General features: G+C 45.5%; 1 protein-coding gene across 1 annotated transcript in view; it reads left to right on the forward strand.

Annotated features, from left to right (window-relative positions):
- ADCY3 (adenylate cyclase 3) overlaps positions 1–14558 on the forward strand; it is a 175011-nt gene that overhangs the window by 127607 nt on the left and 32846 nt on the right. The window contains exons 4-11 of the mRNA XM_073624847.1: positions 137–248; positions 3632–3759; positions 5901–6059; positions 6170–6335; positions 8209–8328; positions 11877–12019; positions 12703–12864; positions 14153–14240. Coding sequence (XP_073480948.1) covers positions 137–248; positions 3632–3759; positions 5901–6059; positions 6170–6335; positions 8209–8328; positions 11877–12019; positions 12703–12864; positions 14153–14240 — 1078 coding nt within the window. The remainder of the gene's footprint in view (positions 1–136; positions 249–3631; positions 3760–5900; positions 6060–6169; positions 6336–8208; positions 8329–11876; positions 12020–12702; positions 12865–14152; positions 14241–14558) is intronic.

Below are 14558 nucleotides of genomic sequence, written 5' to 3' on the forward strand. Positions count from 1 at the left end.
TCATGCAACAGGCCCTGGAGCCTTCATCAGCATCAGTTAATGTTGATTCTATTGGGCAACCCATATTTAATGCCTGTGCCTTCTATGTTTTCACCAACCAGAGGTAACCCCTGTGCTTATCTCTGTCTCCCCGCAGCATACTCTTTGCAGACATCGTGGGCTTCACTCAGCTGTCCTCATACTGCAGCGCCCAGGAGCTGGTTAAACTGTTAAATGAGCTTTTTGCCCGCTTCGACAAGCTTGCAGCGGTAAGTGAGCACGCAGTCCATGTAGCATTACTTGCTTCTAAATAAGTGACATAATCTTTGCAGCCAAGGGAAATGCTTCATAGCACAAGGAAAAGGAAAAAAATCTGGTTTGCTAGCGCTGGTATCTTATGTATCTGGTGTAAAGTACCCTGTACTTTACAAACCAGGCCCCTGCATTAGCCACTCCTAACCCTACAATCTATACATTACACAACTGACCCCTGCACTATGTACGTTACCCAACTCTGACTCCTGTACTACTATGTACGTTACCCAACCCTGACCCCTGCACTATGTACGTTACCCAACCCTGACCCCTGCACTATGTACGTTACCCAACCCTGACCCCTGCACTATGTACGTTACCCAACCCTGACCCCTGCACTATGTACGTTACCCAACCCTGACCCCTGCACTATGTACGTTACCCAACCCTGACCCCTGCACTATGTACGTTACCCAACCATGACTCCTGCACTATGTACGTTACCCAACCATGACTCCTGCACTATGTACGTTACCCAACAATGACTCCTGCACTATGTACGTTACCCAACCCTGATTCCTGCACTATGTACGTTACCCAACAATGACTCCTGCACTATGTACGTTACCCAACCATGACTCCTGCACTATGTACGTTACCCAACCATGACTCCTGCACTATGTACGTTACCCAACAATGACTCCTGCACTATGTACGTTACCCAACCCTGATTCCTGCACTATGTACGTTACCCAACCATGACTCCTGCACTATGTACGTTACCCAACCCTGACTCCTGCACTATGTACGTTACCCAACAATGACTCCTTCACTATGTACGTTACCCAACCATGACTCCTGCACTATGTACGTTACCCAACAATGACTTCTGCACTATGTACGTTACCCAACAATGACTCCTGCACTATGTACGTTACCCAACCATGACTCCTGCACTATGTACGTTACCCAACAATGACTCCTGCACTATGTACGTTACCCAACCATGACTCCTGCACTATGTACGTTACCCAACAATGACTTCTGCACTATGTACGTTACCCAACCCTGACCCCTGCACTATGTACGTTATCCAACCCTGACCCCTGCACTATGTACGTTATCCAACCATGACCCCTGTACTATGTTCGTTACCCAACCCTGACCCCTGCACTATGTACGTTATCCAACCTTGACCCCTGCACTATGTACGTTATCCAACCCTGACCCCTGCACTATGTACGTTATCCAACCCTGACCCCTGCACTATGTACGTTACCCAACCCTGACCCCTGCACTATGTTCGTTACCCAACCCTGACCCCTGCACTATGTACGTTACCCAACCCTGACCCCTGCACTATGTACGTTACCCAACCCTGATTCCTGCACTATGTACGTTACCCAACAATGACTCCTGCACTATGTACGTTACCCAACCATGACTCCTGCACTATGTACGTTACCCAACCATGACTCCTGCACTATGTACGTTACCCAACAATGACTTCTGCACTATGTACGTTACCCAACCCTGACCCCTGCACTATGTACGTTATCCAACCCTGACCCCTGCACTATGTACGTTACCCAACCCTGACCCCTGCACTATGTACGTTATCCAACCATGACCCCTGTACTATGTTCGTTACCCAACCCTGACCCCTGCACTATGTACGTTATCCAACCTTGACCCCTGCACTATGTACGTTACCCAACCCTGACCCCTGCACTATGTATGTTACCCAACCCTGACCCCTGCACTATGTACGTTACCCAACCCTGACCCCTGCACTATGTACGTTATCCAACCCTGACCCCTGCACTATGTACGTTATCCAACCCTGACCCCTGCACTATGTACGTTACCCAACCCTGACCCCTGCACTATGTACGTTACCCAACCATGACTCCTGCACTATGTACGTTACCCAAGCCTGACCCCTGCACTATGTACGTTATCCAACCCTGACCCCTGCACTATGTACGTTACCCAACCATGACCCCTGCACTATGTACGTTACCCAACCCTGACCCCTGCACTATGTACGTTACCCAACCCTGACCCCTGCACTATGTACGTTATCCAACCCTGACCCCTGCACTATGTTCGTTACCCAACCATGACTCCTGCACTATGTACGTTACCCAACCCTGACCCCTGCACTATGTACGTTACCCAACCCTGACCCCTGCACTATGTACGTTATCCAACCCTGACCCCTGCACTATGTTCGTTACCCAACTATGACTCCTGCACTATGTACGTTACCCAACCCTGACCCCTGCACTATGTACATTATCCAACCCTGACCCCTGCACTATGTACATTATCCAACCCTGACCCCTGCACGTTATCCAACCCTGACCCCTGCACTATGTACGTTACCCAACCCTTACCCCTGCACTATGTACGTTACCCAACCCTTACCCCAGCACTATGTACGTTACCCAACCCTGACCCCTGCACTATGTACGTTACCCAACCCTGACCCCTGCACTATGTACGTTACCCAACCCTGACTCCTGCACTATGTACATTACCCAACACTGACTCCTGCACTATGTAGAGTATGATACCCAACCCTGACCCCTGCATTATGTACACTGAACATTAACATCATGGTGAGAAGTGTTCATTCTTTCCTTTCGTCAATTGGGGGTAGGACAAAACCTAGCCGTTAGTACCGTTAGAGGTCAGGTGTGTGGTTTGTCTGTCCTTTTTCTGCATTCCTCTTCCTAACAATTTGCTTATTCATAACCCACAAAGGGTTTCACACATTGCTGCCCCCCCCCCCCCCCCAGATGTCCCGTCCCCTTCAACTGTGGGACTTATATTGTAGGTACTACCGTATAAAGAACTCCATCCCAACCTAATCAGGCCTTTGCATTGGCAGTGCTATCCCATAAGGTAGCTTTTCCATTACTATAGCCAGAAAGGTTTCTGGAGTTGTCAACATTGCCTGGTAGGAAGCCTCATTTGATCTCAATTAAAGACAAGCTAGTTTTACGGCCAAGGACCTCCTTTTTACCCAAACTGGTCTCTGCTTTTCACCCTAATGAGGATATTGTGTGGCCTTGCCAGTGCCAGGACCGATGCACCCCAAGGATGCCTGGATGTGTTGAGGGCCTCTTTTGGAGGGATAGTTTCCCTGTTCGTTGTTCCAGAAGGTCTTAAAGTAGGTTTCTCCAGCTTCCATATCCACTATTTCTAATGGAATTTGTCAGGTTAATGTGCAGACAATATTCACCTGACCTGCCTCCCATCTCCTGGGCCACAGGTGAATCTGGTCATTTCTCATCTGTGGTTGGATTCTCTCTCTTTCACAGTCAGACTTACCCAGTGATATTCTCACACTTACTAGAACAGTAATATTAGGTCTTGTTCTATCTTGTAGAAATATCACCAGTTGAGGATTAAGATCCTAGGTGACTGTTATTACTGCATCTGTGGCCTCCCTGATTACAGAGAAGATCACGCCTACTGCTCCATCATGATGGGTCTGGCCATGGTAGATGCCATATCGTAAGTACCGTAACATTTTATACGTTTTAAATCTAAAAACAAAAGTGCAGCTTACCAGTGTTTAGATGAGATGCTTGCATTCGTTCCCCCTTTTTTTCCCCTTTCATTTTCACTTTGTGATCCTGCCAGTAACACATTTCCTGTCCTACAGTGACAACGCTTACCCAATGTACTGTATCTATGGAGGAGTGGTGTTGTCACTATTGGACAGAAAGTGTGTTAGGACTACAGAACACAGCCTCCTCTCCTCATCTTCATAACATGGGTCGGGGCGTTCTGTAGTCCACAGAAATACCTGGGAACTATACTAACTGATATCTTCCACGCTCTTTGACTTTTCTGCACTGTTATCAGCTTTCTATATTTCTGACAGGATCAGCAGATGTTAAGCTGGCAGGGGTTGTAATCTTTCTCTACACAAACCAACACAAAATGTTTTACCATCTACTGTATGTATGTTAATTGTTTTGCAAATAAACATTTCAAAAGTGACAAAGGACTTCCAGATCACTATGGGTTAGCTCAGTATGGCCTGAGGGTCACATCCGGCCCACAACAAGATTTTATCTGGCCTGCAGCATCTGTCTATGTGAATACCCTGGCTGGCAGTGATCTGTGTATCATAATTTGGAGTCTGGTACATCCAATGCCAGCCAGCCAGCCCTCTGATGAGCACTCCTGGATGTAAGGGGGCACTCTTGGATGTAAGGGGGCATTCTGATGGGCACTCCTGGATGTAAGGAGGACTCTGATGGGCACTCCTGGATGTAAGGGAGGACTCTGATGGGAGCTCCTGGGTTTAATGGTGGACTCTGATGGGCACTCCTGGTTGTAATGGAGGACTCTGATGGACACTTCTGAATGTAAAATGGGACTCTGATGGGCACTCCTGGATGTAAGGAAGGGCTCTGCTGGGCACACCTGGATGTAAGGAAGGTTTCTGATTCTAATGTAAGAAAGGATTCTGATGGGCATACCTGGATCTAAGAGGGGGCTCTGATTGGCACACTTCTATGTAAGGGGGGACTCTGATGGGCAGTCCTGAATATAAAGGGGGGCCCTAATGGGCACTCCTGGATCTAAGAGGGGGCAAACCTGGATGTATGGGGACTCTGATGGCCACTCCAGCATGTAAGGGAGGATGCTGATGGGCACACCTGGATGTAAGGGGAGACTCTGATGGGCACTCCTGGATGTAAGGGGAATCTTATGGGCACTCCAGCATGTAAGGGAGGATGCTGATGGGCACATCTGGATGTAAGGGAGGATGCTGATGGACAATCCTGGATGTAAGGTGGGGGCTCTGACAGGCACTCCTGGATGTAAGGGGGACTCTGATGGACATTCCTGGATGTAAGGGGGACTCTGATGGGCATTCCTGGTTGTAAGGGGGACTCCAATGGGCACTCTTGGATGTAAATGGGGACCCTGATGAGCACTCCTAGATGTAAAATTAGTCTGATGGTCACTCCTGGATGAAATGGTGACTCTATTGGACACTCCTCGATGTAAAGTGTGTGTGTGTGTGTGTGTGTGTGTGTGTGTGTGTGTGTGTGTGTGTGTGTGTGTGTGTGTGGGGGGGGGGGGGCCCTTGTACTTAAAAGTTTAGCGATTATTGGGTTAGCCAAAAAAGACAACAGAGCAGCTTGCTTTTCAGCTCCATCTGTTTGATTGAAACTTCCAAATGAGCCATTCTATAAGGGAGCCATTTCTCTGATGACTCATTAGAGTTCTGTGAACAAAGGCCTGATGATGTGGAAAGGAGACCTAAGCCCCATCCGCTTATTGGAGTACACAATATTAATATTGTGATATTTCTTATTTACTTGTAAGAAAAATAAATGTAAAGTAGAATTTCAGGCAGATATAAAAGTTATAAATTATACAGTTCTGTAGTTATTACTACAGCCTACCTCCAGGGGAAGACTTACTGATACGAGGAGAGAGCAGAGTGACAGAGAGATTAGTTCTTTACTGTTCTTCTCCTTTCACTGTCCATTCATGGGCTGGAGGAGGGACAAGACCTGTAAGTGTTGTTGAACTGTGGCAGAGAACACTCAGGTCAGACAGTTCTTAAAAATGAAACATTGAATGAAGTTTTACTAGTGTTTGGCCAGCTTAAAACTTTCTTCGTCCATCAGATACGTCAGAGAGAAGACCAAAACAGACGTAGACATGCGTGTTGGTGTACACACGGGTACCGTCATTGGAGGGGTCCTGGGTCAGAAGCGTTGGCAGTACGATGTGTGGTCCACGGACGTCACCCTGGCTAATAAGATGGAGGCCGGCGGCATTCCTGGGTAAGTAGAAGATCTGCCATCTGTTATACAGTATATGTATTATGTATATCTAGGTGCATCCAATAATTTGGTTGCTCCTGCTGATGTTTTTCCATCTTGAATTCCCACAGCCGCGTGCACATCTCGCAGAGCACCTTCGACTGCCTGAAGGGGGAGTTTGAAGTGGAGCCGGGGGAAGGGGGCACAAGGTGTGACTACCTGAGAGAAAAGAGTATCGTCACTTACCTGGTCATCGTACCAAAGCAGCCAGTCAATAAGAATGGCATCAATGGAGTGGTGAGTATGAAGGACATTATCAGGGGCACCCACCAGCCTTCGTATGGTAGGTGTTGCCTTAAATCAGTGGAGGAACTCAGGCATGCAGCTGTTTTATTGTATGCTATGGACTTTCTGTACAAAGCCCCCCTGCACTGAAACTTTGCCTTAATGAATAAAAGTGTAGGACAAACTTGATTGTTTCTGGGTGTCCCTGTCCCATGCATGGTGTAATGCTGCCAATACCAGTTGAGCCTGCTCTCTTTACCACTTGGTGGAGGATGCGGGTGTAGCGGTACCCCCATAGGGGCTGCTAAGGGATGTGTCCCACCTGTCACCCTGCCCGGCCTGGCATTCATTTCCCAGACACTCCAAGACAATGAACAGTCCGTTGCTTTGTTTTTGTTATTTTTATTGAGGGAATTTAACTTGGATGGGGTGTGGGAAATATGGGATGCTCAGTGAAATAATAGCAAAGTTGCTAGGGGCAACTATGTACACTCTTTGTACACGTCTCCAGACTCCTCCAGCACAACTCTTCACTTCCTATCTTGTGGTTCCAGGAACAGCTAGCACATGGTGTTTAGGCCTGACACTGGCTCAGCCAGGCCTTAGCAATAGCCCTTTGCAGGCATGGACCGCGGGCCCCTATAATGTAGAAAAAACATAGAAAGTCACTTTAGTGCTAGCTGTCCTACTGGTGGACTACTGCTTCCAGTCAGTCCTCTTCAGGCCCTGCCAGCTCTCCAGCAGCCCGACTTCACTGCCCATGACATGCAATCCTGACTACTGGCTCCACACCCAGCTCTGACTGTTTCCTATCTGGCATGCTTCTCCAGTCCTCCTAACTACACATGTCACTGCCCAGCCCTCCTGGCTGCAACCGGTGGTTCCCTCCTGAAGACTTACCCTGCAGTACTAGCTCCTGCTGTCCTCTCTGACACCTCTTGTGCCTCCTGTCCAGATCCTTCATGCTTTCTTGAAGGGCTCAGTCCTGCACCCGAGTCCCAGGCCCAAAGTCACGGAAATTCCCACAGCCACGTGCACAAGGTCAAGGAAGAAAGAAGGAGGTGACAGTGGAGTGATGCTGTCTGTGAGTCACAGTTGTTGCTCTGAGCCACTGCCAGCCCACACAGGCATAGTTAGACCTGCCTAAGTTTGCCTGTACCTCAAAAAATCCTAACTTCTAGCACCTACCTAGGTAGAGGGTGCTACACGGGCAATACCTTACACTAGATTCTGGCTGCACGTATGGTAACTCGCATGTATAGGTTTGCATGGGCCCATATAGGTAGCCTTTCCGATATGTGCTGTCAGTGGATTAAATGGAGCCCTATTGGTGTGTGGCCCGTTTTATTTGATTGCAGTGTCAGACAAGCATTTGTTTTGTTCATTTTATGCTATGGACTTGCTGTACAAAGACTTCCTGCACTGAAACTTTATCTGTTTGCTGCCTTAATGAATACAAGTGTAGGACAAACCTGATTGTCTGGGTGTACCTGTCTCATGCATGGTTTATTGCTGCCAATACCAGCTGAGCCTTCCCCCTTTACCACTTGGTGGAGGATGCGGGCAATACCTTGGACTAGATTTTGATTGCACGTGTGGTAACTCACATGCAGGGGGGTGGATGCATATAGGTACCCTTTTCTTTTCACCTTGTTCTTCAGTCCATAGGTGAGAACCCATTCATTTAAGACTGCCCCCATTATAGTACTCTTTAATTTTTTTCTTTTGTGTTGTGTTTTTATCTTGGACTGGTTTTACTTTGCAATGTCATAATAGACGAGATCAACATCACATAATGATTGGCTCTGCAGTAACATACCTTTCCATAATGTTTGGATTTGCAGTAACATTTCTCTCCTTTGTGTCTTTATTTTTCCTTATTTAGAAGCTGTCCCTGACATCATCACATGGAAATTCCCCACAGCTGATCAACACCAAAGAATGTAACGGAAGTATCCACACCACATGTACTACACCCGATGAGAATGAGGAGCTGGACACCAGAGTGAGTGCTGACTATAGCCACTAAGCACAAACCCATACAGCACACAGCAACTGAGACTTGTGTCACAAGCACAAAGGGATCAGCAGGCAGTATATATTTACCCACTTAGTGATTTATGCTTTTTTTTTTTTTGTTTAGTCTTTGAACTTATATGATTACAATAGGGTTGCACCAATACCGTTTTTTATCGCCAAAACCGACACTTTGCAATGCGATTTGCGTCAATAATGAAATGAAATTTGGCGCAAATCACACTGCAAAGAATCTATTTGAACATGAATGTGGTGCAATTCCTGTCCGAATCGCATGTGATTTTCCCCCACTGCTCCTGTGTGTGTATAGAAAGAGAAAAGCACCATCTAGTGGGCAGTTTATTCAAAATGTTAGAACTCACAGTACAGTACATATGTGGCCAAATATAAAATCTTCATAGGTGTCCCAGTTCCGTCAATGATAGCTAATCACGTCCTCTGGAAGTGCTCACAGGGCTAGAGTGGAAGTTCTGGGACCCCATGGGTATAGGGCTGATGTGATGTCAGCTTGGGGGCGGACCGCCTCTACATCTCCAGCCCTGTGATCTCCGATATTTCAAAGCACTTTACAGAGATCACTGCACAATCACATCAGTCCCTGCCCTAGAGGAGAGTACAATCTAAAAATCTGTTAACTTACTAGATATAAGGGGCCTCAATTGCTGCCCCTGGTCAACTGCATGCAGACTACTTGGTGCCATGAGACTCTGTGACACCACCTCCTCTAACAACAGAGACCAAGCCCAACCAGCATGACTCTCCTGGATGCTCCAACTTCACCCAGGCTTCAGGCTTTCTCATTAAAGTTAACAAACTAAGAGTGTAAATCAGGGTTTCTCAACCAGGGTTCTATGGAACCCTATGGTTCCCCCAGAGGTTGCTAGGGGTTCCTTGAGAAATTATAAATTTCTGCCTCTCAGATAGGTTCCCGCCGACACCATTGGTCTTTTTAACTATCTGTAAGGGGGTAATTCTTCCCAGTGACTGCAAGTGTAAGGAGCATTTTTCCCACTGACCATCACACTAAAGTATCAAGAGTTTTTTTAGCAGGGGTTCCCTGAGACCAGAAAGTTATATCAAGGGTTCCTCCATGTTGAAAAGGTTGAGAAAGGCTGGTGTAAACCATTGAGCTATATCCCTCTATAGTACGTAGAAAGAATTGAACTCTTTCCTCGAGAATGCCAAACCTATATTATAGGCAAATCCTCTTTTCTGGACGTGGCCATAGGGCATGCACCGTAGGATTGGACAGTTAAACTCGGACAATATTTCCAGACTACAATGAGTTGTCAATGATTTTTATTTTTCCTGCAGGCAGAAATGTCAGAGAGCTTTTGTATTGATAATAGGGCTGTTATATGGTAGGTCACTGTGCTCTCCTGTCACACAATAGAGGGCCGAGTCATCCTCTTCTACATGACAACTCACAATGCTACCCCGTGCATAATCCAGCTTTCTTCTGACTGACCAGAGATGAGACCACAATGACCAGTTCTTTGGAAAATGGTGACATTGCAGCACTAGGGTTCAAAGTTTTAATCCTGGCCAGGACGCTATCTGCATGGAGTTTGCATTTTTTCCTTGTGCTTGTGTGGGTTTTCTCTAGGTACTCCAGTTTCCTCCCACACTCTCCAATCACATGCTGGTAGGTTAATTGGCTTCTGTCTAAATTGGCCCTAGTATGTGTGTTTATGCATGTGAAATAGGGACCTAGAGTGTAAGCTCCTTGAGCCCCCGTTCACACGGGTGCAACTTGTCATGCAATTTGACTGGTCCAAATCACATGACTAGTCGCACCCCATAGTCAGCAATGAAACTGTTCAAATCGGTCCAACGTTGACTGTACGGTGGCGCACTGATTTGAAAAAAAAACTCCAGCACTATTTTTTGCAATTTCAGGTGCGACTTGCATAGACATCTGTGCATGAAGTCGCACAGATGTCAGCCAAGTTGCGCGTGAAGTCGCACTGACCTGCGATTTTGAAATCGTGCAACTTCAAGTGAAGTCGCACAATTTCAAAGTCGGATTCAGTGTGAACGTGGGGCTAAGGGCGGGGATTGATGAGAATGTACAGTATGTAAAGGGTTGTATAAATTGTTTGCGCTATATAAATACCTTATTTATAGTAAAGAATGTTAATTTTGCTTGTATACATAAATATTTAGGGTGTACTCCTAAAAAAACAAAAACAAAAAGAGAAAGCATAGCTAGCACTCCTGCTGGTACATTCGTTCTGTGTGAACAGGGCAGAATCCAATATTATCAGGCTATAGCCTCTATTATATTAAAAAATAAAAAGTGGTCTGGGAGAATACCACATTATGGCCACTAGATGGAGCCAATGATCATAGGAAACTATTATTTATTTTGCATGATCATCAGCTCCATCTAGTGGCCATAAATTGGTATTTACGTGAACCACTCTATGACACATGACCTGTAGAGAAAATAGCTCAAGAATATTTGCTTTGGCCTCTATTCGCACAGTTTGCAGAATGTATAGTTCTGCAAATCTTTTTGTAAATACCCTCCCTTTGTGTTCATGCAGTTGAAATCTTAGCGGCAACAAAAAAAAAAACAATACAATCTCACTCTCTGCTGCAATGTATATACATACACACAGCACGTTACGTCACTCCATGGTAATTTTGTTCTTGCCTGCAACATGCCCTGGTTTGCAATTCTATTTAAGTCAATGGAAGTACGCTGCAAATGCATTCTGAATGCTCCTAAGGCGCTGCGCAGCTCAGCATACATTCTGGCACTGTGCCTGTGTGCTGAGATTTCCGAACTGCTGCGCGTGCATGGGAGTTCCGTCATTCCCACACCAGCCAATCAAGGTGGGCGAAGACTTTTACTTACAGCAAGGAATCGACATAGTTATACTAAAGATAGTCTTTACAGAAAGGCAATATGCTAATTTTTACAGAAAAGAATCCACAGCGTGCCTACTCTTACAGTAAAGAATCCACACTATGCCTACTCACATAAAAGAATCTACAACTGTCACTCTTACAGTAAAGAATTCAAAATATGCCTACTCTTACAGTAAAGAATCTGCAGTGTGCCTACTCCTATAGTAAATAGCACAAAAAGAAACCCTTACAGACTAAATTAAGGACTTTAACGGTACCAATTAGATAAAATGTCAAAATAGTTATTTGTTTTATACAAAGTTAAAATCATGTAAACATCACATGAAGATACATAATTATACCAAAGACATGTACATCACACATAAATTGTAATATTCTCTAAATTATCCTCATCAACCCTACTGCAGTCAGGTGATGAGTAGCTTGCTGCAACTTCTTTGGTGGAAACTCTTACAGTAAAGAATCCTCAATATCACTACTCAAATAGAAAAATGTCCTCAACCTCACTAGCCTTACGGTTAAGAAACATAGCAGGCAATAATTCTGATAAATGAGCTTTCATTTTATGTACTGCATATCCTTGGCGCATTCTATCCTAATAGCGTGGCTATCCCATGTTTGTCATCCTGCCCCTCACAGGTGGTGAATCCATCCTTCCCCAACCCCCGCAGACGCCTTCGTCTCCGAGACCTGGCTGAGAGAGTCATCGACGCCCAACAGAACGAGCAAGAGCTGAACAAGCTGCTGAATGAGGCCCTCCTGGAGAGAGAGACTGTGCAAGTGTAAGTTATTGGCTTGTATTATAACTAACCCCCACCCCCCAGACCTTCTTAACAACCCACTTCCACCCAGACCTTTCACCAGTGGTTGACAACTTATGAAGTATAACCGGCCTAAACTGACCACCAGGGCATGCTGCCAGTGCAGGACTGGACTTTGCACCCATTGCAGTTCCCTTTGTGATGTAGCACACCTAGGCGCCATTCATCTGAAACATTTATGTTTGGTAAAGCAGACCTTGCCTAAACCATAATCCAAAAAGACCTCACGTGGAGACTGTGTTGTCCAAATGAACACATTGATCCTTCTATTCGAGCTTGAACCAGTGTTCAAGCAGTATGAAATGGGTAAAGGGATGTCATAAATGCATTGTGGAGCAGAGCTTCATCATATCAAGATCCAGTCTGCCATGGTCATCTCCATATGAAGAATATGAATGATGGTGACATCTTTGGTCAAATTTGACCAAAACAGGCCTTCTTTTAAGCCCTGAAGATGGGAAAGGCTTTTCCCCTAAAACACATTGGTTGTATTTGATGTCCTTAATGAATAAACATTTTATACCGATCACTAAGCTAGATGACTGTTTTTGCTAAGCACTCTTAACTCCATACCCAAGAACATTTCTGATAGATGTGATACTGGAGACTTAACAGTGATTTGGTTGATGTCTCTCTTGCTGTAGCTTAAAAGGGAAGTACACCTACCGCCTGTCCATGAGGTTCATCAACCCGGAGATGGAGACTCGTTTCTCGGTGGAGAAGGAGAAACAGAGCGGGGCCGCCTTCAGCTGTTCCTGTGTGGTTCTGTTCTTTACTGCTGTTGTTCAGATGCTGATCGATCCCATGTAAGTCTATAGAGGTGATTTCAAGGGCTATTTCACTAATATTTAAGGGTTCAGTAGATTCTGGAGAGTTAATACCCTTGACCATATCTCCTCTCTTGCAGACTCTATTGGTGAGATTTTTGCAGAGTTCCTGGTACCCATCATCCCTGCACTGAGGGGTTTCCACCATCCCTTCCCTGAGTTACTGGGTTTGCACACCCACTGTGCCCATTATGAAGGGTTTCTACCACCCCAGAGCTGAGTTTCTAGGTCTGCTCACCTACTGTGCCCATTATAAAGGTTTCCCACCATCCATGTGCTGAGTTCCTGGGTCTGTTCACCTATTGTGCCCATTATAAAGGGTTCTAACCATCCATAAGCTGAGTTCCTGGGTCTTCTCACCTACTGTGCCCATTATACAGGGTTTTCACAATCCCTAAGCTGAGTTCCTGAGTCTGCTCACCTGTTATTCACATTATAATGGTTCTCACAATCTCTAAACTGAGTTCTTGGATCTTCACAGCTCAGCATCCATGATGAGGGGGTCTCATCATTCCTGCACATAGTTCCTGGGTCTACACACTTGCTGTGTCCATTATGAGGGTCTCCCACCACCTGCACCTGCAGATTATGAGGGGTTCCCACTATCCATGCAGTGAGTCGCTTAGTTTGTAACAGGATTAGAACTTATGGTAGGGAGACCTCACTGTTGGAGTATCCAAGCGGCAAGCCCATGGGCCCCCCTATAATTGAAATATACAAGATGAGCTGGAACACCGAAAACTCAGGACTATGGTGGGGAGACGTTACTGTTGAAATATCCAAGCAGGAAGCCCACCAGCCCCCGATAATTGAAACATCAGTTTTTAGTTTACTACTTCAGTCCTGGTATGCTCATGCCTCATCTGTAACAATATTCGGTCTGTATATAGATGAAGTCTTCATTCAGAAACAAATGGGTTTTGCTTGCAGAGGCCACTGCAGCCTGGAGATGGTGTTTAATACTGTAACTGTTTGATACAAGTATAGTATTAAAAAAAAAAGTAATAATTTTAAATATACACATATATTTTGTTTTAATTTTGTGTGTAAAACCAAATAATTAATGGTTCGTGCAGCTAAAGAAACTCACCCAGAATATTGCTAAGGATATCAGCAGTGCTAATTGGTGTGGGAAGTAGGTTGGAAGAAAAGTGTAACAATCAGTAGGATGACACCAAAGGTGATGACAATTCTACAGAGATTGACCTGGAAGTAAAATTTCTGCTTTTGCAATAAATATTTTGTCCTTTTTTTTTTTTTTTTTTAGGCTGGTGGCCAACTATGTGACTTTTGTCATCGGTGAAATCCTTCTCCTGGTTCTCACCATCTGCTCATTGGCAGCCATATTTCCCAGGGTAAGAAGAGACTTTGTCTAAGTCAGTGGTGGTCAACTTTTGTGCTATAGGGGGCCTCAAGTGCGGCTCCTGACATCACCAAAAGGGCCACACGTTGAATGTATTGCTACATAAAAATGCTACAGATAGCTTGAGAGACTGGAGACTTGCAATATAAGATGATAAGAGACTGCAGGCTTGTGACAAGGAATTATCAGAGACTGCAGACATGATACAGGGGAAGGTCAGAGACTGCAGTCATGATACAGGAGATGGCCAAAGACTGCAGACATGATACAGGAGATGGTCAGAGACTGCAGACGTGATCCAGGAGATGAT

Source organism: Aquarana catesbeiana, linkage group LG04 (assembly GCF_042186555.1).
Source record: "Aquarana catesbeiana isolate 2022-GZ linkage group LG04, ASM4218655v1, whole genome shotgun sequence".
NCBI classification, from domain to species: domain Eukaryota; kingdom Metazoa; phylum Chordata; class Amphibia; order Anura; family Ranidae; genus Aquarana; species Aquarana catesbeiana.